We start from the raw sequence: 27,626 nt of genomic DNA on the forward strand, positions 1-27,626 counted from the left end.
GACACTGACTTATTTATTAAGTTGTGTATGTTTAATTTCACTGGCTTATTTATTAAGCATCAGGGTATCAGTGAAATTGAGGACTGATAAGGATATTATGTTATTTTAAATTGATCACATGTTGAACATAATTCCTTACCACACTACTAGACTTATTGACCATGTCGATTTAATACTTTGGTATTTGTGATTATGAATGTCTTTTGTTGAGTTAAAAACAATATGATTGTCATAGTTCATTATCAAATGTTAAATTGGACCGGTATGTTGAGATGCTATCAGAGAACTATCATTTTTAAAGTGGCCACAAATATTTTCCTGTTGTTCAACCCATGAGTCGTTTTCAAACAAAATTATTTTAATATAATTAATGTAGCCCAAGTGGGAGAATGTTAGACTTTTATTTGGGCTTACATTAAATTTTATTGGTTTTATTAAAACTTGGGTTGATTGGATAGTTCTTTGCTGTGTTAGCCCATGTTGTTGGTGATCAATTGTTAATGGGCTTAACATCTGTGTGTAAAGTCTAGGTGAAGCAGAAGTGTGGGCTTTTATAGTTGACTGAAGCCTTTGATGAGCAGGCCCAGCCCAACTAGGGTTTTGTAGCTAAGTCCCCTCCCTAACTCTATAAATACATATTGTCTCATCACAATTGTATACCTTTTGATAATCAGATAAATAAACTGCTTCTGATTTAGAGATCTAGGGAGGAAGACTTAGTTGATAGTATTGCACTATCAAAGTGGAGTAACTGCTGTGGATCAAACAGAGATAATTGCTATGGATCAATCAGGTACACATACCTAATTATTATATCTTATTATTGTGTTCTATGTTATATACAAATTGATCTTGGGGTTTATTATTAATTTTTCTATCAACTAACACATAAGCCACTTGATTTGCCTCTCTATACACAAAAGTAAACTAAAAAATAAAGTTAGATTGTAACATAACTCTAATCTGCTACAATAACCCATCTTCATCTCTGTAACTGGCCTCTTTGTTGGGTTTTGTGCCTCAAATAAAATTCATTTTAATATAATCAGATTTACTTATTAATAAATTAAGATCAGAAATAACATTTTATGTTGCATGGTTCACATGATTTATTTCATGATTATATATATAATGTATAAATTCTATTTAAGTCCAGAACATATGAATTTGTTAAAGATTATAGTGTTGTCAGCACAGCGGAATATAATCTTAATTATATGTTTGAAAGTTTATTCCTTGATTTGTCAGTTCACTGGATTTAGACTGACATGGTATAATCAGCGATAGGTATTCTTACACCTTGGAACGGTGTTATGTCCTTTCCAAGACATTGGCAAAGTTTAACAAACCTATTATTTATTTGATCTAAATTGTTATGATTAACTTGTTGACAGATCCAATGATCTAATTTTAATCATAGTCTAATTGTCAATAGATCTTATAAATAATTTGTAACAGGTAATTTTTTTGTACTTTTTTCATCTGTGTAAACCTAGTAACATGATAGGGCCCATCCAAATCATTTGACCTGTGTGAGCCTATATGTTTGCTATTGGGCTTAGATGCATATAGGAAGCCCATTTAAGTTTTAGTAAGCAAATGGACTAGGTTGCTAAAATAAAATTTGACATAAGTAATTTTATTTAGGCCCAATTAGATTTGGGCTTATTCAATGAATAACAATTGTTTATTTAAAAGTTAAATTCCTCTCTTTTGGGCCTTGTGTGAGAGTTGGGGGCCAATAGAAGTGGGAACGACATACTGAACCCAGCTCCCCCTCACATGAACTACCCCAATTGTGAAAGCACATTTGTCTTATTTAAATAATTGTATTAGGTGAATTATATTAGTCTAACCTAATTAAAACTGAATTAGCAACATAATTAACTTTCAAAATATATGAAATTTATTTTTCATTTAATATTTTAAAGTTAATTTTAGAAAAACACTTAGTTAATGATATATATTCTAGATAGTTATTTCTATACTAGTTATTATTTCTAATATTAAATAGGAAAATATCATTGATTGTAAAATTAATTGTTTAATAATTATTTTTGGTACAATCTAAGTTTAGTATATTTTCCTAGTATTAAACTAGAATTAATAATTAAGTTTTCTCTATACTTAATTATTTATTTCTTGAATTTAATACATTTAATTAAATTGAAAATTTCAATATCCAAGTTAATTTTCATCATGATACTTAAATATTGTTATTTTCATGTCATTTAATTAAAGTTAAAAATTATCTTAATTTTGGAATCTTATTCAGAATAACTTAAATTTGAATAATTTTCAAAATATATATTTTATTTTATTTTATTAATCTTTTTCCTAAAATTTCGAAATTGCATTTCTTTAATGCAGAAATTTCGAATTTTAATTGAAAAATAGATTAAAGTTGAAAATTATTTATTCTAATTTTGGACCAACTTAAATCAATATTTTTTTCATTTAATGATTAATTAAAATAAATGAACTAAAATATATTATAATTAGAAATTGAATTAATTAGTCAATGAAAGTCTAGATAGATATTATCTGTTTTGCTTGAAGTATTTTTCTAGTGATATTTAATTAAATAGAAAATTAATATTTAAGTTGATTCTTAATCATGATACTTAAATATTTGAAATTTTTTCTTAAATATTTAATTAAATAGGAAAATTATATTTTTGTTGTAAATTAATTTTATTAATTAATTTTGGGCCAAAATAAAATTAAGATAATTTTTATAGGGTTTATTTTATTTTATTTTAAAGCATTTTCGAAAGTAGTATTCTTATACACTTCCTTTTTTTTTTCGAAATGCAATATATATTTATAGAAAATTAAATTTGAGTTGTAAATTAATTTAAATTAATTTTGAAACAACTTAAATTGCATATTTTTCTAGATATTTATGGAAATTATTACTAAGATGGAAATAATTCACGTCATTTTCATATCCATCTAAGTATAATTTATAAATATTACATTAAAATTTATATTTAGAATTTTTCATTCTATATTGGAAATTTTAATTAAATAAATATATATATTTAAAATAAATAAATTAAAATAAATTTCAGAAGAAAATACAACTTTAATTAAATAATGAGCTTTATTATTAGGATATTCGATCTCCATTGTTGGTTTTACAGAGCTATTGTTTTAGTGAGTAATCCTCCCTAGTGGAGGAACGCTCATTAGCAAGTTAGCACCGTTTAATCTCGAAAGATAAGTAATCTTGTAAGTTTTTTATATAGTATTGATCACCCTAATGGTGGCGACTGTATAAGACTTGCAAGAATATGAAACAATGGTCGAAGCTCATAAGATAGAATAGCCTTGACTCTCGCCTAAACAGGACAACGCGGATTCCAATCTTGATCGAATAAAAGGTTGCTAGAATGTTTATCATTTTAGATGAGCTGACAACTCTATTCAATGGATGGTAGCTTTGACTCTCGCCTAAATGGGACACTGATATCAGTTTGTTGAAGAGCTTGGAAATTATTTAGGATTGTATGTTTTAGTATTTTCACTTGTCATTCCTACTTGCTATATGCTTAATAATTTCTGAATTGTGTATGAATTATATATTGAACCGTGTTATTTTCTGTTATTAAATTGTAGTTTAATTTCGAATCTTCATTGTTGGTCTAACTTGGTTTGTTTTTCTAATGAGATTAATCCCTAATGGATTTTCACCATCAGACAAACATAATAGTGTTAGATCTCGTAAGATAAATATTGTATATGCAACATCTAGCTGTTCATCAACTGATGACATCTTAGACTAGTATTTTATAATATGAAACAAGAAGATTGTATAAATAAGATTACTTTGACTCTCGATAATCGGAGCATCGTTGGACTCTTATTTAAAACGAAATTATCCTAATTCCTCTTAGCTTATTCATTTCAAATTAGCTCAATGACATATAATTGGATGAATGGTCTATAAGTCATATAAGGTCATTCTATATTTTCTCTTAAGAAATTAAATGACGAATATGATTATATTCCCGAAATTCTATCCCGAAATGATATAAATCCTCAATCTTAGAATCCCCTACTTGTATGGGCAAATCAACTTAGAGTTAGATTAGTAGTGGTGGTCCAAGAAAGAATTACTCATCATACAGTTACACTTTCACAAGTGTTTAATAACCATTTTCTATCAATGGATTCAAACTGTATGAGTTGAGTATTCTGTGACCAGAATCCACTTGTACAATTCTAAGAACTCTTTGATGTAACTAAATCAAGTCATCAAGAGACACAACCAAATAAATCTATGGCTTTTTGTATCTTGTTCATAGAGGTTTTGACAAGATCAATCTATGCAAAGAGTTAATATGCCTATTGTTAGGTTTTATGCCCTAAATAAAACTCTATTTCAATGTAATCCAGATTATTCAAATATCAATAAAGTAATAGAAGTATTTTTCATTCATTTGTGTATGTTTTGGTTCACTTAATCAATTGTTTGTTTATTTGATTTATAAATTCATCCAAACCCCTTTCACATACTTGATCATGTTTATTGTGTTGTCAACTGTTGGAATTATATTTATCCAGGATCTTAGATCTACTCACAAGTATGTTGATTTAACAACCTAATATTGAACTTCTAAAACGATGAACTAAACACATAAAAGTTAAGAATAACTTGAAGTGATTGCAGCGGAATTAATGTCTCCTTCCACTCAGATCTTTAACCCTTGATTCCTGTCTGTAGCAGAGTATTATAAAGATCTGAGCCCGAAAGTTCTTCAGTTGGATGTGATCCTTCACAGTCTTCCAAACTATAATGAGGTACTGAGTGATGTGTGTGGGCACTTCTCTCTCACTAGGAATTTCGAAATTTCTCTCTTGTTTTCTCTCTTGATTTCGTGTGACACAATGCAAAGCAAAGTTCTCTCAAGCACAAGAAGAGTAGAGAGGGGGCGGCTATAAATAGGAAAAAGGGAAGAGCACAACTTTCCAAATAAACAGTTTCCTCTTTTACTGTGTAATTGAATAACTGCTTTATTTAGTGTGATTCACCACTTTCCTATTTAGGCTAGGCTTTGATTAGCAATTATATGGCAAATTAAATTGAAAATAATAATTGGGAAACATGCAAGCATGTGGCCGGCCATGGTGTGTATGGGCCTCACATGGATTTTGCAGTTTCCTCAATTTTATTTCTATTTCTCCAAAAATGCCATTTTTCCAATTCTAATCATTTAAATGCCAAAACTAATTATTTAATAACTAAAATAGATTATTAAATAATATTGCCAATTAAAATAATTATTAATTTAGACATGCAAAGTCTCATAATTAATAATTAAACCTAGAAACCCTTTTATTTACAATTTCATCCCTAAACTGTGAGAATTCACAAATTAGACATAGTCTAACTTTTAGAATTATAATTGATTAATCATAAATCAATTATAGAGTCTTACAAACAGTATAGTCTCAACTAGAATGGGGACCATGGATCTATATACTGAGCTTCCAATAAGTTGAACCGATTTACCAAGTAAATCCCTAACTTATTAATTCCTCGTTGAATCCACTCTTAAAACTTGGAATTGCACTCTCAGACTTATATAGAGCATATCATATGTTTCACGATATCAATATGCTATCTCATTTAACCATTGTTATAATCTTAATGTGATTTAGAGATCCTCTATATAGATGATTTACATCGAGATGGGACCAATTTACCGTTTACACCCCTCAATGTATTTTGCCCATTTGAACACTTAGCTACCTGTAAATGATGTTTTAGTGATCTAATATATAGTTACTGAAACAAGAGCTCATCCATTTACTTCTATTTAACTAAGCTCAAAAGGAATCATCACTTTACTTCTATACACCAGTAGAAGCTATAGATTTCCATATTTATGTTTAGCACTCCCACTTAGTTATGCTATCATGTTCCCAAAATATATGTATTATCCTAACCCAAAGGTAGGCTTTAACTAATAAATCAAAGAACAAGAATAGCACTCCTGAGATTGAGCCTAAGCATATCAGGATTTAGATTCTCTTAATCTAAGATCAACTTCTGACATTGACTTGGAAAGATACAACGGTAAGTTTACAATATCTTTAACCAAGTTCAATATCGGTCCAGTCCAATGCATGCTCCATGCATTCGAAATCAGTATACTTTGCCAATGTTCTGGAAAGAACATAACACTTACTCCAAGTGTAAGTATACTTCATCGCTGATTATCACATCAGTGTAAATCCAAAACACTGATGAACAAGGACAAATCTTTTGAATCATATAATCACAATCACATTCCACTATATTGACGGTACTGTAATTGTGAATAACTATATGTTCTGGATTTAACTGATTTTGTGCATATATCAAGTATATATATTAAACCATAAACATGTAACATACATGTAATCATAATTCACTTCTAAATTGATAACTAATCAGATTGTATGAGTTTTATTTAGGGCATAAAACCCAACAGTCAACACAGTGGAAAGTAACACATGACTATGTGAATAAAGTATTCCTAAATTTATTAGAACACTGGGTTTTACTGATATGACAATCTACAACAGAGTTTACTTGCATTTGGAGAAATGTTATGTTCTTTCCAGAACATTGGTTAAAGTAAAGCTCAGGTTGGATGCATGGAGTATGCATTGGAATGGACCGATATTGAACTTTGAAATAGATTTATGAAACTTACCGTAAATATCTATTCAATTCAATATCACTAAGTTGATCCTAGATCACATGATCGAAATCTTGATATGGTTAGGCTCAATCTCAAGAGTGTTATTCGTGTTCTTTGATTTGTTAGTTAAGCCTACTTTTTGGTCAGGGTAATACATACATTTTGGGAACACGGTAGTGCGATTGAGTGAGAGCGCTAACATAAATATGGAATCTATAGCTTCTATCTGGCGAATAGTAAGCAAAGGGTGATTTCCTTCGAGCTTAACCAAACGAGATAAGTGATTGAGTACTCATTTCACTTAGTTGAAATATCATTTATACATGGTTAAGTGTTTTAAGGATAAAATACATTGTAGGGTGTTACGGTAATTTAGTCCCTTTACAGTGTAAATCATCCATATAGAGGATCATTGATCACATTAGGATTATAACAATGGATAACTAATGATGTGTCTATATGGTGGAACATATAGAGCATTCTATATACTGAGAGTGCAATTCTGAGTTCTATGTGTGGATTCAACAAAGAATTAATAAGTCAGTGAATTTAAGTAGTAAATTCTAGATATGCTTATTGGAAGCTCGGATATATAGACCCATGGTCCCCCCACTAGTTGAGATAATATTACTTGTAAGACTCAATTAATTGATTTTAATTAATCAATTATAATTCTCAAGATAGACTGTGTCTATTTGAGAATTTATTACTTATTAAGGGCAAAACAGTAAATAGAGATTTTGAAGGGCATATTTATTAATTAGGAATCTTTAATTAGTTTTATTATTAATAAAATAAATGACAATATATTATTTGATAATTAATTTTAATTATTAAATAATTAGATTTGACATTTATGTGGTTGAACAAAGGGATTGGCAGTTTTTGACAAAACAGGAAACTATCAATGTAGGAAAAGGAAAGTTGGAAAAGTGGCAAGCCTTGTTTCCACAATGCCTAGGCCGGCCACTTAAGCTTCCTTTTCTCATTGATTTTTTCAATTTTAAATGTCAATTAATTCAACCACAGCCCTGGGTGGTCTTCTATAAATAGAAGGCAATGGCTTCAGTTTAACATATACATAAACATTATTCTGACAGAATTTTCTCACTCAAAATTCTCTCTGAGCCGCCACCCTCTCTTTCTCTATTCCTTCACTGTTTTGAATTTTATAAGTGTTAGAGTAGTGCCCACACACATCAAGTAATACCTCAATCATAGTGAGGAAGGCTGTGTAAAATTCAGAAACAACAAAGGAGGACTATCGGGCTCAGATCTTGATTATACTCTGCTACACAAAGGAATCAAGGGTTAGAGATCTGAGTGGGAGGAGACATATATTCCGCTGCACCCAATGTAAGATTTCTGATACTCTTATGTGTTTAATTTTCCATCGTTTTAGAAGTTCATATTTAGGTTGTTAAATCAACATACATGTGAGTAGATCTAAGTTCCTGGTAAAATAACTTCCAACACCTATATCCACTGAAAGTAAGTTCATCTCATTCGTAGATGGATGTACATTCAGGGGTGGACATGAGTTTTCGTTGTATTCTTAAAACGATCACTCTAGATTTTACCTTATGCAAAAGAAATTTTAAATGTTTGAAAAATTTCATGAATTTCTAGCAATGATAAGTGGTTAAAGATCTTGTGAACTGATAGGGGTGGAGAAATAGTTAGTTGATATGCAGTTCAAAGACCATTAATTTGATTTTTGAATTATGTCCAAACTTACCACCCCAGAAATTCAATTTTCATATTGATAATTAGTTACTAGTCGTTGCCTAAATCCTTCTATGGTAATACAATTTAAGAATGATGCAGTGGTGGTATACTTAATGTAAATCATTAGTAGATTCATGGATGACCTAATCGAAATCTTAAGAAAAGCTAGAACTGCTAACCCCGGTTTGCATGTTTGTTAGCTATTCTAAGTGATTAGGGGTGGACCATCCCATAGTCATTAGATAAGAAAGTGTTTGTTTAAACAAATACTACTTTTCTAAGAAAATGACTAAGTCTGAAAATAAAGTAGCAAATAAAGGAGATAATTGTTCTTGATATCAAAAGTGTTCTATCATCTTATTTGACATATGATGATCCCAATGCCTCTGTTGTCTTGACACAACCGAATAGGTCAATACCATTTAGTTTTCTTAGACATAATTCACGATACCTTCTTGTAGTGGGAGGGTTTCTAGGAATCCACCCTATTGTGACTTGGAAGACACTAGTGATTAAAATCCATTGTGAGTTTAACAAGTAATGGATTGTCAAGATAAGAAACTAAGAAGAAAGCCAAGAGAACTATGGTTTAATCCATTCACATGGAGTAACCTAAAGTTTTCTATTACAAAGGACATAAAAGGAAATTTTCGTTAATAAGTCTATTCAATGGACTTAACAAAACTTCCTGTTCCTAGTATTATAGGTTTGAGTTTATCTAAACCTATGGCTTGTGGTATACCTGGTAATTACTTACTCTAATGCAAGCAACTTACTTTAGTAAGATGCTGAAGCATTTTCTTTCCAATGGCAATCTATAGAAGCTTCAAAACTTCTAAGCATAGATTTTATTTATCTAAGGAAAAGTCTCAACTATTCCAGAAAAGATAAAGCCATGAAAGAATTTCTTAAATCAACAGTGAGAGCTCTCAGATATGCTTTTGTATGCATTAGACCAGACACTTGCTGGTTAGTGGGAGTAATGAGTAGGTATCAGATTAATCCAGGAGAGGAACATTGGAAGACAATCAAGTAAATCTTAAGATTAAGAAGAGGAACTATATGTTAGTCAATAAGGGTGTGTTTAAAACTCTTAGACTACACCACATCAGATTTCAAGACTTGCCTTTGTGCCAGAAAGTCTGCTGATAAAATGGTTATTACTCTGGGGGTGGAGTAGTGATTTTGGAGAAGTGTAAAAACCTATCTGAAATCTCTTAGTCTACCAGAAAGAGACTGAATGTTAAAGTTGCAGGAAAGGTACTTATTCAGTCTAAGGAAAGTTCTGTACATTTGTGGTGCCGTTCCAACTTGCCTTAACTACTAGTGTTACAACCTGAATAACCAAGAAGTAGTTGCCAAAAGTATAGAATCCAGTATCCCAAGAGAGTAGACATGTAGAGAGGAATTTCACATTATCAAGGATTTTGTGATTAAGGAAGAGTAATGGTGGAGAAGAGGTTATGTTTAAATCAACCTGTCAGATCCTATTACGAGGAGTTGACTACTATTACACTTGATTTGTATATCAAGGTGTTGGGATTATTTGAAATGCACATTTTGTTTTATATTAGTGCAAGTGGGAGTTTGTTGGGTTTTGTGCCCTAAATAAAACCCATTTCAATATAATCAGATTTACTTATTAATAAAGATCAGAAATAACATTTTATGTTGCATGGTTCACATGATTTATTTCATGATTATATATATAATGTATGAATTCTATTTAAGTCCAGAACATATGAATTTGTTAAAGATTATAGTGTTGTCATCACAGTGGAATATAATCTTAATTATATGTTCGAAAGTTTATTCCCTAATTTGTCAGTTCACTGGATTTAGACTGACATGGTATAATTAGTGATAGGTATTCTTACACCTTGGAAAAGTATTATGTCCTTTCCAGGACATTGGCAAAGTTTACCAGTATCGGATGTATGGAGTATACATCGAAAGGGACCGATATTGAATTTTGATTAGATATATTAGAATTTACCGTAATATCTATTCAATTCAATATCACCTGTTGATCCTAGATCAAATGATCTTAATCCTGATATGATTAGGTTCAATCTCAAGAGTGTTATTCGTGTTCTTTGATTTGTTAGTTAAGCCTACTTTTGGATCAGGGTGATACGTACATTTTGGGAACACGGTAGTGTAATTGAGTGGGAGCGCTAACATAAATATGGAATCTATAGCTTCTATCTGGCGAATAGAAAGTAAAGGATGATTTCCTTCGAGTTTAACCAAACGAAAATAAATGATGGAGTACTCATTTCACTTAGCTGAAATATCATTTATACAGGGTTAAGTGTTTTAAGGATAAAATATATTGTAGGGTGTTACAGTAATTTAATCCCTTTACAGTGTAAATCATCTATATAGAGGATCATTGATCACATTAGGATTATAACAATGGATAACTAATGACGTGTCTATATCGTGGAACATATAGAGCGTTCTATATGACCGAGAGTGCAATTCCAAGTTCTAAGAGTGGATTCAATAAGGAATTAATAAGTTAGGGAATTTACTTGGTAAATTCGGTTCGACTTATTGGAAGCTCGGTTATATAGACCCATGGTCCCCATACTAGTTGAGGCCATACTGCTTGTAAGACTCAGTTAATTGATTTTGATTAATCAATTATAATTCTAAAGTTAGACTATCTCTACTTTATAAATTTTTACTAAGTAAGGGTAAAACAGTAAATAGAGAGTTTATAGGTGTTGGGTTTTATGCCCTAAATAAAACTCTATTTCAATGTAATCAAGATTATTCAATATCAATAAAGTAACAGAAGTATTTTTCATTCATTTGTGTATGTTTTGGTTCACTTAATCAATTGTTTGTCTATTTGATTTATAAATTCATCCAAACCCCTTTTCACATACTTGATCATGTTTATTGTGTTATCAACATAGTGGAAAGTAAACATGACTATGTGAATAAAGTATTCCTAGATTTATCAAAACACTGGGTTTTACTGATATGACAATCTACAACAGAGTTTACTTGCATTTGGAGAAATGTGATGTTCTTTCCAGAACATAGGTTAAAGTAAAGCTCAGGTTGGATGCATGGAGTATGCATTGGAATGGACCGATATTGAACTTAGAAATAGATTTTTGAAACTTACCGTAAATATCTATTCAATTCAATATCATAAGTTGATCCTAGATCACATGATCGAAATCCTGATATGGTTAGGCTCAATTTCAAGAGTATTATTCGTGTTCTTTGATTTGTTAGTTAAGCCTAATTTTTGGTCAGGGCAATACATACATTTTGGGAACACGGTAGTGCGATTAAGTGGGAGCGCTAACATAAATATGGAATCTATAGCTTCTATCTGGCGAATAGTAAGCAAAGGGTGATTTCCTTCGAGCTTAACCAAACGAGATAAATGATTGAGTACTCATTTCACTTAGTTGAAATATTATTTATACAGGGTTAAGTGTTTTAAGGATAAAATACATTGTAGGGTGTTACGGTAATTTAGTCCCTTTACAGTGTAAATCATCCATATAGAGGATCATTGATCACATTAGGATTATAACAATGGATAACTAATGATGTGTCTATATGGTGGAACATATAGAGCATTCTATATACTGAGAGTGCAATTCTGAGTTCTATGTGTGGATTCAACGAAGAATTAATAAGTCAGTGAATTTAAGTAGTAAATTCTAGATCTGCTTATTGGAAGCTCGGATATATAGACCCATGGTCCCCCCACTAGTTGAGATAATATTACTTGTAAGACTCATTTAATTGATTTTAATTAATCAATTAAAATTCTCAAGGTAGACTGTGTCTATTTGAGAATTTATTACTTATTAAGGGCAAAACAGTAAATAGAGATTTTGAAGGGCATATTTATTAATTAGGAACTTTTAATTAGTTTCATTATTAACAAAATAAATGACAATATATTATTTGATAATTAATTTTAATTATTAAATAATTAGATTTGACATTTATGTGGTTGAACAAAGGAATTGGCAGTTTTTGACAAAACAGGAAACTATCAGTGTAGGAAAAGGAAAGTTGAAAAAGTGGCAAGCCTTGTTTCCACAATGCCTAGGTCGGCCACTTAAGTTCCATTTTCCCTTTGATTTTTTCAATATTAAATGTCAATTAATTCAATCATAGCCTTGGGTGGTCTTCTATAAATAGAAGGCAAAGGCTTCAGATTTCAACACAACTGATACACAACATTATTCTGACAGAATTTTCTCTCTGAAAATTCTCTCTGAGCCGCCACCCTCTCTCTCTCTATTCCTACACTGTTTCGAAATCTATAAGTGCTAGAGTAGTGCCCACACACATCAAGTAATACCTCAATCATAGTGAGGAAGGCTGTGTAGAATTCAGAAACAACAAAGAAGGACTATCGGGCTCAGATCTTGATTATACTCTGCTACAGAAAGGAATCAAGGGTTAGAGATCTGAGTGGGAGGAGACATATATTCCGCTGCACCCAATGTAAGATTTCTGATACTCTTATGTGTTTAATTTTCTATCGTTTTAGAAGTTCATATTTAGGTTGTTAAATCAACATACTTGTGAGTAGATCTAAGTTCCTGGTAAAATAACTTCCGACAACTGGCACCAGAGCCATGGTAATTGATTTGCTTGCAAGAAATTTGGACTTAAAACGATTTGCTTGTATTTTGGATGGTATCATGTTGCTTTGTGTGTCATATTGATGTTTGATTGTTGTTTGTGAATTCTGGGAAAAATAGTTACTTTTCTGTCTCTGTAATTATTTTTGTTGGATAGTTTGGAAAATTCTAAGCAATTTACCTTTTTAGAGAACTCGATTTCGATTTAATTTGAATTAGTTTTGAATTTTTGAAAATTGGAAAAATTGGGATGATGAACCTCATCACACGCGCGCGGAATGGCTGCATGCAGCCTCCCTGCGCCGTGTGTGCTCGGCCATTCCCCCTAGAAGGCGCGCGGATGAGCATGCATGGCATGCCATCCGTACAGTTCATCCAATTTTTCATTTTTTTTGATTTTTCATGCTATTTCATGGAATTAAATTCTGATTTTTTGTGTAGTTTTATATGTTGATTTTTGTTTTTCAAATTTCAAATCTAATTATCAGAAATAAAATAATTTTAATTTTTAAAATTAATTTTAGATATTAGTGTAATTTGATTTTAAAAATAGGAAAAATCAAATTTTGCTTACCTTTTTTCTTATTTCCTTTAAAATTTGATTATTTTTTTTTTTTTTAAGGTCAGATATTAATTTAATTTTTGGTAACTTAACCTTAATTAGAATAAGATCAAAATAATCACGATAATTTTAAAAGAGGAAATAAGGTATTTTTGTTAACTTTTAAATTTTGTTATTTTTAATTAAATTAAATTGTAAAACAAGAAAAGGGTATGCATTTACCATTTTCTATTTTATTTTTAATTTATTAAATAACATGAAATTTAAAAGGAAAGTTAGCAATTTAATTTTGAAATGACATTTAGGTTACCCAAAACCTAATTTTTCAAAATGGTAGGTTTAATTTTAATTTTTATTTTTCGAAATACATGTTTAAAATTAAATAAATCCTACATCCAACTATCCAAATCTAACCTTGTTGCAGGAGTATGTGTTTTAGATTGTTTGTAAGTTTTCTAAAACCTATTATTGCTTGATCTAAATTGCCTTGGTTAACTTGATGATAGATCCAATGATCTAATTTTAACCAATGGTTCAATTGATGATAGATCAAGTAAATAATTTGTAACAGGTGATTTTTACAAACTTCTTTCATCTGTGTATGACCTAGCAACATGATAGGATCCATCCAAATGTGTATGCCTGTGTGAGCCTATATGTTTAATTTCTGTTATAGATACATATAGGTTGTTGTTGCTAAATAAAATATCATAACTGATAGATTTTATTTAGGCTCATTTAGTAGTGAGCTTATTCAATTAATAACAGTTGTTCATTTTAAGGTTAAATTCCTCTCTTTTGGGCCTTGTGTTAGAGTTGGGAGCCTTAGAAGTGGGTGCGACATACTGGACCCAGCCCCCCCTCACATGAACAACCCCAATTGTGAAGGCCCATTTGCCTGATTTGGATAACTGTGCTAGGTTAATTATATTAGTTTGACCTAATAAAAAATTGATTAGCAACATAATTAATTTCATTCTTCCTTGAAATTAATTTAAGAAAAACATAGTTTGAATAGTTATATTCTGGAAAGCTATATGTATTTTTCTTGTGTTTAATTAAATATGGAATTATAACCATATAAATTCTTTCTGAATCTTAATTTTATAATTTCATTAAATATTCCTATTTAAGTTGAGATTTAGTTAAATCTATCAAATCAACTTAGATTTGAATATTTTTGAATTTCCTATTATAAATTAAGTTGAGGAATTTTAGGAATTGGTTATTAAGATTCTTTTGATATTTTTTAAGTTGATATTTTATAAATATGGGAACTTAAAATGGAATATCTTCTAAATTAAGTGGTTACTACTTAATTGGTAATATTTAATTAAGTCATTGATTGAAGAATATTTAAGTTGGGTATTTAGATTTTTTTTTCTAAACAACTTAAATAAGATATTTTTCAAAATTATTCCATTTTTGAACTTTAATTAAAGTTTTTACTTTAATTTGTAATATTTCATTATTGAGATATGGAATATAAATGATTAAACAAAATACATATTTTTAAATAATGAGCTTTAATCAAGAGAAATTCGATCTCCATTGTTGGTTTTACATAGCTATTGTTTTAGTAAGTAATCCTCCCTAATGGAGGAACGTTCATTAGCAAGTTAGCGCCGTTTAATCTCGAAAGATAAGTATTCTTATAAGTTTTTTATATGGTTTATGACCACCCTAATGGTGGCGACTGTATAAGACTTACAAGAGTGCGAAACAATGGTAGAAGCTCATAAAATAGAATTGCCTTGACTCTCGCCTAAACGGGACAACGCTGAATTCCAATCTTGATCGAATAAAAGGTTGCTAGAATGTTTGACATTTTAGATGAATTGACAACTCTATTCAATGGATGATGCTTTGACTCTCGCCTAAACGGGACACTGTATCAGTTCGTTGGAAACCTTGGAAAATAAACTATGTTAGATTTAGTATTTTTATAACATATGTGATTATTTGTTTTCTGAACCTGTGTATGAATTTATGAAACCAAAACCTTACTTCTGTTTATTGATATGTTGTAGTGCCAATATGAATAACCCTCATCCCGATCCACTCCTAGTTAGTATCTTTGCAAAAGAACTCAATAGTGTGAAAATGCATCCTGGTAGTTGTATTAACTCGCACCTATTGTTGATGAATTTGAAATTCCAAAAGGCAAATCTACTAGGAATTGATTTATCAAGGGAACAATGGGTAAGACTCACACTTAATAGTCTTCCTCAGGAGTATGATAGTTTTGTTCTATATTACTTATTGAACAATCCTCACTCCTCCGACATGGACAAACTCGAGACTGAGTTGAGGGCCCATGAGCGGAATCTGATTGCAATGGGACCTCCTGGTATTGCAAACTTTAATCAGAGGAAGAAGATTAAGCATGAGGGCTTTAACAAAGCTGCTTCTTCAAGTACAATTATCAGACATCATGTTTTATGTGCGAATTGTAATGGAAAGGGACATAAAGAAGAACAATGTCCCAGGCTTCTAAACAATTCAAACGAAGGTGATGCTTTTGTATTTGAATCATGTGTTTTAGAGAACGACAAATCCACCTGGATTGTTGATTCTGGATCTACTAACCATGTATGTTCTTCATTGCAGCTGCTTGAAACTTGGGAGAATCTTCACCCAGATGAGTTAAAGCTTAAGGTTTGAAATAGCGAGTTGGTATCAGTTAAAGCAAGAGGAACAGCCTGAATCAAGTTTAATTCTAAGAAGTTTTTACTTTTAGAGAATGTTTTATATATTCCTAATTTTAGTAGAAACTTGATTAGCGTTTCATGTTTACAAACACAATTTTATATATTGAATTTTTCGAGTTCAAATTGTTCAATTTCTCGTAATGGATTTCATATATGTGTTGCAAACATGGAACAAGGGTTTTATGTTTTAAGACCTGATACTCAAATCTCACTAAATACTGAACTTTTCAATGTAGCTAAACCTAGAAGCCTTAAGAGAAAAGAGATTGATAATGATGATCAAACTTATCTATGGCATTTACGTTTAGGTCATATAGGCTTTGATAGACTCAATAGGCTAACCAAAGACGGTCCATTGAAAAATGTCGTCTTAGGAAAACTGCCAGTTTGCGAGTCTTGCCTAGAAGGAAAAATGACCAAACGTTCTTTCTCTGCGAAGGGAGAGCGTGCCAAAGAACCCCTAGGGTTAGTACATTCAGATGTTTGCGGACCGCTGAATGTAAAAGCCAGAGGAGGTTATGAGTATTTCGTCACTTTCATTGACGATTTCTCTAGATATAGTTTTCTTTACCTAATGCAAAAGAAATCTGAAACGTTTGAAAAGTTTTAGGAATTTCATGCTTTGGCTCAAAACCAATTAGGTAAAACATTAAAGATCTTGCGAACTGATAGGGGTGGAGAATATATGGATATGCAGTTCAAAGATCATTTAACTAAACTTGGAATTGAATCCCAATATACTGCCCCAAGCACTCCACAGCAGAATGGAGTTGCAGAAAGAAGAAATCGCACTCTCTTAGAAATGGTTAGGTCTATGCTGAGTTATTCAACTCTGTCTACGTCCTTCTGGGGATATGCTATTCAAATGGCAAACGACATTCTAAATGTTGTACCATCTAAAGCAGTCCCTAAGACACCCGTCGAACTATGGAATGGTCGTACACCTAGTTTACGCCATTATAGGATTTGGGGGTGCCCTGCTCACGTCTTGAGAAAGAAAGAAGGCAAACTGGAATCGCGAACTGAAGTTTGCATGTTTGTCGGAAATTCTAAAGAGACTAGGGGTGGACTATTCTATAGTCACAAGGATAACAAAGTGTTTGTTTCTACAAATGCTACTTTCCTTGAAGATAACTATATGAAAGACAACAAACCGAAAAGTGAAATTGTATTAGAGGAAATGCTCACAGATACTGTTCCTTCAAATGTACCATCCTCTTCTACTCAAGAAGAGGAACATCCCACTCCCTCAGTTGTAGTAACTGAGAAAACTACTACCAAAGCTCCTGTTCAGAAGGTCACCGCTCCTCGTCGTAGTGGGAGGGTTTCTACAAAACCATCTCATTATGGCTTGGATGATGAAATCAATATGGTCGTTGGTGACGGTATTGATGACGACCCATTAACCTATAAACAGGCAATGGCAAATCCGCAATGGAAGCGATGGTCAGCCGGTATGGATTCAGAAATGGATTCCATGAAAAAGAACAAAGTCTGGGAATATATAGAACCACCTGATGATTTTCATCCAATTGGATGTAAATGGGTCTACAAGAAGAAAATAGGTGCTGGAGGCGAAGTCGAAACTTTCAAAGCTAGACTGGTCGCCAAGGGTTATACCCAAAGAGAAGGTGTGTACTATGAGGAAACTTTTAATCCGGTGGCCGTGCTCAAATCCATCTGAATTCTTCTCTCCATAGCTCTCGCTTTAGATTATGAAATTTGACAAATGGATGTCAAGACAGCCTTTCTTAATGGGCTTCTTGAAGAAACCATCTATATGGAGCAACCAGAAGGTTATGTTCTTCCTGGGCAGGAGAATAAAGTTTGCAAATTATATAGGTCCATATATGGACTTAAGCAAGCTTCTCGCTCATGGAATAAAAGGTTTGATGAGATCATCAAAACCTACGGCTTTCATCAGAATGAAGATGAACCTTGTGTTTACCAACTCAAGGAAAACCAAGTAGTAGTATTCCTGGTCCTTTATGTTGATGACATTTTGATCATTGGCAACAATGTCAAGAAAATGACTCACATCAAGGAATGGCTTGACACTCAATTCGACATGAAAGACTTGGGTGAGGCAGCCTATGTTCTCGGTATTCAGATTGTCAGAAACTGGAAGAACAGATCCCTTGCTCTCTCTCAAACAGCTTACATTGACAAAGTTCTAGAGAGATTTTCCATGACCAATACCAATGGGGAAAATATGCCCTCTAGACATGGTATCCGTCTATCTAAGGAACAGTGTCCTACTGATCCTGAAGAGATAGAAGACATGGCAAAAATTCCTTATGCTTCTGCAATTGGAAGTCTAATGTATGCTATACTGACATCTGCTATGCAGTTGGAATCGTGAGCAGGTATCAGTCAAATCCAGGACGGGTACATTGGAATGCTGTTAAGTATATTTTGAAATACCTAAAGAGTACAAGAGATTATGTATTAGTCTACAAGGGTGGTGCTTTAAATCCCTTAGGCTATACAGACTCAGATTTCCAGGGATGTCTTGAAGACAGGAAATCTACATCTGGGATGGTGTTTACTCTTAGGGGTGGAGCAGTGGTTTGGAGAAGTGCTAAACAAACTGCGATTTCAGATTCTACCATGGAGGCAGAATACATAGTTGCGGCTGAAGCAGCTAAAGAGGTTGTCTGGCTTAGGAAGTTCTTCACCAGTCTTGGTGTAGTTCCTGTAATGGAAAAGCCTCTAGTCCTGCTTTGTGATAACAATGGAGCTATAGCCAACAGTAAGGAACCTCAGAGCCACAAGAGAAGTAAGCATATAGAAAGAAAGTATCATATTATCAGAGAATATGTGGCAAGAGGGGATGTACTGGTGGAGAAAGTGGATACGCGGGATAACTTAGCTGATCCATTCACCAAAGTCTTGGCAGTAACTTCATTCGAAAAGCACCGTCAGAATTTAGGATTAATTGAAATGTACTGATTTGTTTTATATTAGTGCAAGTGGGAGGTTTTTGGGTTTTATGCCCTAAATGAAACTCTATTTCAATGTAATCTAGATTATTCAATATCAATAAAGTAACAGAAGTATTTTTCATTCATTTGTGTATGTTTTGGTTCGCTTAATCAATTGTTTGTCTATTTGATTTATAAATTCATCCAAACCCCTTTTCACATACTTGATCATGTTTATTGTGTTGTCAACACAGTGGAAAGTAAACATGACTATGTGAATAAAGTATTCCTAGATTTATCAGAACACTGGGTTTTACTGATATGACAATCTACAACAGAGTTTACTTGCATTTGGAGAAATGTTATGTTCTTTCCAAAACATAGGTTAAAGTAAAGCTCAGGTTGGATGCATGGAGTATGCATTGGAACGGACCGATATTGAACTTTGAAATAGATTTTTGAAACTTACCGTAAATATCTATTCAATTCAATATCATAAGTTGATCCTAGATCACATGATCGAAATCCTGATATGGTTAGGCTCAATTTCAAGAGTATTATTCGTGTTCTTTGATTTGTTAGTTAAGCCTAATTTTTGGTCAGGACAATACATACATTTTGGGAACACGGTAGTGCGATTGAGTGGGAGCGCTAACATAAATATGGAATCTATAGCTTCTATCTGGCGAATAGTAAGCAAATGGTGATTTCCTTCGAGCTTAACCAAACGAGATAAATGATTGAGTACTCATTTCACTTAGTTGAAATATCATTTATACAGGGTTAAGTGTTTTAAGGATAAAATACATTGTAGGGTGTTACGGTAATTTAGTCCCTTTACAGTGTAAATCATCCATATAGAGGATCATTGATCACATTAGGATTATAACAATGGATAACTAATGATGTGTCTATATGGTGGAACATATAGAGCATTCTATATACTGAGAGTGTGATTCTGAGTTCTATGTGTGGATTCAACGAAGAATTAATAAGTCAGTGAATTTAAGTGGTAAACTCTAGATCTGCTTATTGGAAGCTCGGATATATAGACCCATGGTCCCCCCACTAGTTGAGATAATATTACTTGTAAGACTCGTTTAATTTGATTGATTTTAATTAATCAATTAAAATTCTCAAGGTAGACTGTGTCTATTTGAGAATTTATCACTTATTAAGGGCAAAACAGTAAATAGAGATTTTGAAGGGCATATTTATTAATTAGGAAACTTTAATTAGTTTCATTATTAACAAAATAAATGACAATATATTATTTGATAATTAATTTTAATTATTAAATAATTAGATTTGACATTTATGTGGTTGAACAAAAGAATTGGTAGTTTTTGACAAAACAGGAAACTATCAGTGTAGGAAAAGGGAAGTTGGAAAAGTGGCAAGCCTTGTTTCCACAATGCCTAGGCCGGCCACTTAAGTTCCCTTTTCCCTTTATTTTTTCAATATTAAATTTCAATTAATTCAATCATAGCCCTGGGTGGTCTTCTATAAATAGAAGGCAAAGGCTTCAGATTTCAACACAACTGATACACAACATTATTCTGACAGAATTTTCTCTCTGAGCCGCCACCCTCTCTCTCTCTCTATTCCTTCACTGTTTCGAAATCTATAAGTGCTAGAGTAGTGCCCACACACATCAAGTAATACCTTAATCATAGTGAGGAAGGCTGTGTAGAATTCAGAACAACAAAGAAGGACTATCGAGCTCAGATCTTGATTATACTCTGCTATAGAAAGGAATCAAGGGTTAGAGATCTGAGTGGGAGGAGACATATGTAAAGCCCGCTTAGTTAATTTGGAAATTAGCTGTTATTTATGTTAATCAGGAAATTATTTATAGCTATTTAAATAATTTATTATGGAATTCAGATATGCATGAGTATGTTATCAGCTGTTGTTATATTTCGCATTTCCGGTGTCCGGTATTTTGGAACGCGGCGTTTGGCTCAGTAGAAATCACAACTTAGTATGTTAGTATTTTGGGGACGGGTTTAGACATTGGGAATGTCGGGAATGGCCGGGAATTTAGAATGTCCCAAAAATACCCCTTTAGTATGTTTTGCATGATTTTATGGTGGAGGGGCAAAATGGTCTTTTTGCCCCATTAGTGTTTTGTTTTGTATGATTTATTAATTGGAAAATAAATGATTATTTATGTGATTATTTGGCTGAAGTAAATGTGTTATATTCCCTTTTTCTAAAATCTCAACACTTAGGCAATTTTAAAGGAAATTTCAAAAACTCACACACTCACACAACTCTCTCTCTCTCTCTCTTTCGGCCAAACCTTGAGCAGCAAGGAGGGGATTTTCTCCTTGGATTTTGGCTAGTTGTTCATCATCTCTTAGGGTTCATCTCAAGCTAGGTTGGTTCATGTCTCTCCTCCTTTAATTTCTTGAAAAACTATGTGTAAAATGATGATGCATGCATGAGTTTTGATTAATTGTTGATGCTGTGGTTTTGTTATTTTTTCTAGGGTTCAAAGCATGATTATTTTGATGATGATTGAGTTGTTTGATGCTTGTTAGTTAGGATTGTTCAAGCTCTTAATTTGTATGTGAAAAAGTATGATTTTTGAAGGAAAATGTGTGATTATGTTACTGTGATATTGCTGGGTGTTTCTGTATGTTTTCTGAGGTGATTATATGCTTAGTTAAGTAGAATTAACTAGGCTAGGGTGTATGTTAGTGGGTTTAACCAAGTTTGAGTTCTTGAACTCAAAGCTTGGTCTTTAATGGTGAATTTTGCTTGTGAGGTTTCTGGGTAGGTTTGAGGCCTTGGAATGGTCATTTGGGACCTATGTAGGAGGTCTGGAAAGTTTGGGACCATTTGGGTTCGAATTGGTCAAGTTATGGGAATTTTTGGTTGCCGTTGCGAGGAACCTAATTCCGGTTGAGCATCCGGAATTCCGGATGGGGGTTCAGATTTTCCCGAACCGGAATTCGGTTGGGCAACCGGACTTCCGGATGGGGGATTTTTCAGAACCCTAGTTTTCCTCGTTTTTGGGTTTTTAGGGGTATTGCCATGCTTTTTATCGATAGGGAAACTTTTAGTTTCGAGTTTTAGTCCCCGGGAAGTGATTTAGCGTGTCACTTATAGCGTTGTGATTTTTATGGTTTAGGAGCCAGTAATCCGCCGTTCGGCTTGATTCCGGTCGGGTTGACGGCACACCTGAAATCGGAATCCAGGTAAGATTAGTATAACAGTATGCATATGTAGATTACATGTTTAGCGTGCATGTAGGAAGCCTGTTAGATTACATTAGATATGTATTTAGGCTTCGAACCATCCAACCCTGTCACGTCGGTACAGGCTGGAGTATGACCAGCAGCCGGAGTATGACCGGTTTGACCGATCAGGCTGACACTTGGTTGGTGGTTCCGTGCTATTGACGTATCCCGTCGGTACAGGCTGGAGTATGACCAGCAGCCGGAGTATGACCGGTTCGACCGATCAGGAGGATATAGTAACACGTCGGTACAGGCTGGAGTATGACCAGCAGCCGGAGTATGACCGGTTCGACCGATCAGGTTGTTACGTGTCAATAGTACCGTCCCCTGAACGTTCAAAACTCGCACCATGTTGGACATGGCGGAAGTGCTCGCACCATGTTGGACATGGCGATGGCGGGACCCGCATCGTGTTGGACACGGCAGTCAGTTTTATGTATGATATTATTATGCTTTTCATGCGAGTCCGTCGACTCACGCTTACGTTCATGTGTAGGTAAAGGCAAGGCGATTCTTGATGGACCGTGAGCGAGCTTATGGGATTGTACATGTCGGGGCGGTTAGGCCTGGAGCGTACGATCCTCGGGACAGCACGGCTGAGATTTTGTAATTGTCGTTAGACGACTTTATTTTGATGTAAAAGTTGAACAGTAAAAACGTTTGTAAATATTTTTATAAATCGGGATCCCGAGACTTTTTGTAAAATGGTTTATAAGTTTAATGAAAAAGCAAAATTTTAATTAATCACGTTTTTCCATAAACCTCGTTGATTAGCAACGAGCTGCACAGTACGTTTGAAAATCACGTAATACGCCTAAGATAGTTAGGGTGTTACAATTTGGTATCGTAGCCGCTGTGTTGTCTTCCGAAGATCGTCACGACATGTACAATCATCATCAGCAGTTAGCTCGGTTCACGGTTCAGTAAGCCTTTATTGCTTTAGTAGTTTATTTTATTCAGTTATGAAAAAGAAAAGCCTGTTAGGAAGCATGTTAGTAGCCTGATAGTAGAATAGGCGCATGTTTCATTTCTAATTTCCAAATTAAGCGGCATTAGTAAGCTCGCCCTGAATACGACCTGATATGCCAACTCTTGGTTTCGCAGGCGGTTCTAGCTAGATGGACGCCAGGCGGACTACCAGGAGTCGAGGCAACTCAGTGGGGTCGAATCAGGGAGAGGGAGCTCGGTTTCCCCCACCTGCTAGGGGCCGAGGTAGAGGTCCCCGAGGCAGGGCTCGTGGTCGGGGTGATGAGAACCCGCCACAGGCTGCCCAGGCTCCCCCAGCCGATCAGGGAGCCCCGAACTGGGAGTTGCGGTTTGCGGAGATGCAAGCCAGGATCGAAGAGCAAGACCTCGAGATTCAGAGGTTGAGACAGCAGGGTGCTCCTGCAGCCCAAAGTGCCGTAGTTCCGCCGCACTCGCCCCTCGCCGCCTGTGCCGAGATGGTAGTGGCGGCCCACAGATTGGAACCTTTATATGAGCGGTTCCGGAAGCAAGCACCTCCGGTATTCCTGGGAGGTCCAGATGTGTCGAAAGCCGAGCAGTGGCTTACGGTGATCACCAGAATCTTGAACTTTATGGGTGTCACCGGCAACGACAGAGTGGTGTGCGCCACATTTCAGTTCCAGGAGGATGCCCTGGTATGGTGGGACATGGTGTCTCAGATTCACGATGTCACCACCATGACTTGGGAGAGGTTCCAGGAACTTTTCAACGCGAAGTACTACAACGAGGCGGTTAGAAGCGCCAAGAGAAAGGAATTCGTTCACCTGACCCAGCGGGAGAACATGAGTGTCACTGAGTATACAACTCAGTTTGACCGGTTGGCGAGGTTAGCCTCGGGTATTGTGCCGACCGACTTCAGCAGAAAGGAGAAGTATCTGGACGGGTTGAATCCCAAGATCAGGCATGACCTGATGATTACCACTGACGACAGCACCACCTACGCTCAGATGGTGGAGAAGGCACTGCGAGCTGAGGGCGCAGTGGGGTGCATGTCAGAGTCAGCTAGTACTCCGGTTGGTGGCGGAGCTCCTACCCCTCCTGCATCAGGCTTCAGCAGGGGGAGTAGTGGTTCGGCCATTGATCAGAGGAAGAGGGCACCCACTGCTTCCGGCGGCTCGAGTCAGAACAAGAGGTTCCGGGGGAACCAGAACAGAGGGAGTCGTCCTGGTGGTAATGAGACTCGCTTCTCCTATCCCGAGTGCCCTATCTGCAAGAGGCATCATCGGGGAGAGTGCAAGGGGCAGGGATGCTTCCATTGTGGCATGCCCGGGCACTTCAAGAGGGAATGTCCCCAGCTCCGGCCAGAGGCACCGAGAGCTCCAGCGATACCCACTCCAGCCAGGGTATTCGCGATCACGCAGGCTGATGCAGATGCCAGCCCATCAGTTGTTACAGGTCAGATTCTTATTAACGACTCGTTTTATTCAGTGCTGTTTGATTCTGGGGCTACACGTTCTTATGTGGCGGCCAGAGTCTTTAGTAAGTTGGGTAGACCCTTTGATAGATATGAGTCAGGGTTTGGAACCCTGTTACCTGGCGGAGAATTGGTTATCTCCAATAGGTGGATTAGGTCTATGCCGATCAGGATAGATGGTAGAGAGTTGAGCGCTGATCTGATAGAGATGAGCTTAGTCGAATTTGATATTATTTTAGGAATGGATTTCCTATCTAAATATTCGGCGAGCATTGATTGCAAGAGGAAGATGGTGGTCTTCCAACCAGAAAGTGAAGAACCGTTTGTATTTGTGGGTTCGGTTCAGGGATCTCGGATCCCGGTGATCTCGGCTGTGTCAGCGAGAGAATTATTGCACGGTGGGTGCTTAGGGTTTCTGGCCGTGGTGGTGGACACCACTCGGCCAGACACCATTCGGCCAGAGGACATCAGCGTGGTTCGGGAATTTTTGGACGTTTTTCCCGAAGAACTTCCAGGGTTACCACCTCAGCGGGAGATTGACTTCGTGATTGACTTGGCACCAGGGGTGGATCCGGTTTCTAAAGCCCCGTATAGGATGGCTCCAGCTGAACTTAAGGAGTTAAAGATTCAGCTCCAGGGGTTGCTTGACATAGGGTTCATTCGGCCCAGTGTGTCACCTTGGGGAGCCCCGGTTTTGTTCGTGAAGAAGAAGGATGGCTCTATGAGGATGTGCATCGACTACAGAGAGTTGAACAAGCTGACGGTGAAGAATAAATATCCATTACCTAGGATCGATGACTTGTTCGATCAGCTTCAGGGGAAGACGGTCTTTTCTAAGATTGATCTCCGTTCGGGTTATCATCAGTTGAGGATCCGAGAGGAGGACATTCCAAAGACGGCTTTCCGCACTAGGTATGGACACTACGAGTTCCTGGTTATGTCATTCGGACTAACCAATGCTCCTGCAGCATTCATGGACCTGATGAATAGAGTATTCAAGGATTTCCTCGATATCTGTGTAATTGTGTTTATCGACGACATCCTCGTGTACTCTCAGTCAGAAGAGGAGCATGAGTTACATCTTCAGATGGTACTGCAACGACTTCGAGAACATAGACTCTACGCCAAGTTCAAGAAATGTGAGTTCTGGTTGTCTCAGGTGTCCTTCCTAGGGCACATAGTGAGTAAAGATGGGATCAAGGTGGATCCCGGGAAGATCGAATCCGTCAGGGATTGGCCGAGACCGAAGACAGTGACAGAGATCAGAAGCTTTTTGGGATTAGCTGGGTATTACCGTAGGTTCGTGGAGGGGTTCTCCAAAATTTCAATGCCCCTAACCGAGCTTACAAAGAAGAATCAGCGATTTATCTGGTCAGATAAATGCGAAGCTAGTTTTCAGGAGCTGAAACAGAGGTTGATTACTGCTCCGGTACTAGCTTTGCCTTCGGACGAGGAGAAGTTCGTGGTCTATTGTGACGCATCCAAACAGGGTTTGGGGTGCGTATTGATGCAAGCCGATCGGGTTATCGCTTATGCCTCCCGTCAGTTAAAGGACTATGAACAGCGATACCCGACTCATGATTTAGAATTGGCCGCAGTGGTTTTTGCACTGAAGATTTGGCGGCATTACTTGTATGGCGAGAAGTGCGAGATCTATACCGACCATAAGAGTCTCAAGTATTTCTTTACTCAGAAAGATTTGAACATGAGGCAGAGGCGTTGGTTGGAACTAGTGAAGGATTATGATTGTGAGATTCTTTACCATCCCGGGAAAGCCAATGTAGTGGCCGACGCCCTGAGTAGAAAGGGTCCCGGGCAAGTGGCTAGCATGGTTCAGATCTCACCTCAGCTAGCAGAGGATATGGTCAGGTCCAGCATTGAGTTTGTGGTAGGTCAGCTACACAACTTAACGCTGCAATCTGATCTGTTAGAAAGAATAAAAGTTGCTCAGACGACAGATCCGGAGTTAGTGAAGATCCGAGATGAGGTATTGGCTGGTCAAGCCAAGGACTTTTCAGTGTCAGATAGTGGGATGCTTTTGTATAAAGCCAGGGTTTGCGTCCCGAACAAAGGTGGACTTGAGGAACGAGATCTTTGAGGAGGCTCATTCTACCCCGTATTCTGCATCCCGGCACCACCAAGATGTACCAAGACTTGAAACCGTACTTCTGGTGGAACGGTATGAAGAAGAATTTGGTAGAATTCGTATCGAGATGCCTCACATGTCAGCAGATCAAGGCTGAACATCAGAGACCAGCAGGGTTGTTGCAGCCTCTAACCCTACCAGAATGGAAATGGGAGGATATTACTATGGATTTTGTGGTCGGGTTACCTAGGACCACGGGTATGTATGATTCCATCTGGGTAGTGGTGGACCGATTTACGAAATCTGCTCATTTTCTGCCGGTCAGAACGACGTTTACAGTGGATCAGTTGGCAGAGTTATATGTCAGGGAGATAGTGAGACTTCACGGGGTACCGAAGTCTATAGTTTCGGACAGGGATCCGAAATTCACCTCCAAATTTTGGCAAAGTTTGCAACGGGCAATGGGTACAAAGCTAAAATTCAGTACAACATTCCATCCTCAGACAGATGGTCAGTCCGAAAGGACAATTCAGATATTGGAGGACATGCTGAGAGCCTGTGTTATGGACTTTGAGGGTTCATGGAATAAATACCTACCGTTAGTAGAGTTCTCATATAACAA

At 35.7% G+C, this 27,626-nt stretch overlaps 2 protein-coding genes across 2 annotated transcripts; both read left to right on the top strand.

Annotated features, from left to right (window-relative positions):
• Positions 1 to 23,957: 23,957 nt before the first annotated feature.
• LOC133030177 (uncharacterized) lies at positions 23,958 to 25,837 on the top strand (the record flags this gene model as incomplete). The annotated part of the gene is made up of 1 exon (XM_061102458.1): positions 23,958 to 25,837. A coding segment is annotated over exon 1 (1,761 nt), but the record flags the coding sequence as incomplete, so codon positions are not given.
• Positions 25,838 to 25,854: 17 nt separating this feature from the next.
• On the top strand, positions 25,855 to 27,016 carry LOC133030428 (uncharacterized mitochondrial protein AtMg00860-like). Its single transcript, XM_061103167.1, has 2 exons — positions 25,855 to 26,534; positions 26,967 to 27,016. Exons 1-2 carry the CDS (start codon positions 25,856 to 25,858, stop codon positions 27,014 to 27,016), a joined length of 729 nt encoding a protein of 242 aa, XP_060959150.1. The 5' UTR covers position 25,855.
• Positions 27,017 to 27,626: the final 610 nt, after the last annotated feature.

Source organism: Cannabis sativa, chromosome 8 (genome assembly GCF_029168945.1).
Source record: "Cannabis sativa cultivar Pink pepper isolate KNU-18-1 chromosome 8, ASM2916894v1, whole genome shotgun sequence".
NCBI lineage: Eukaryota > Viridiplantae > Streptophyta > Magnoliopsida > Rosales > Cannabaceae > Cannabis > Cannabis sativa.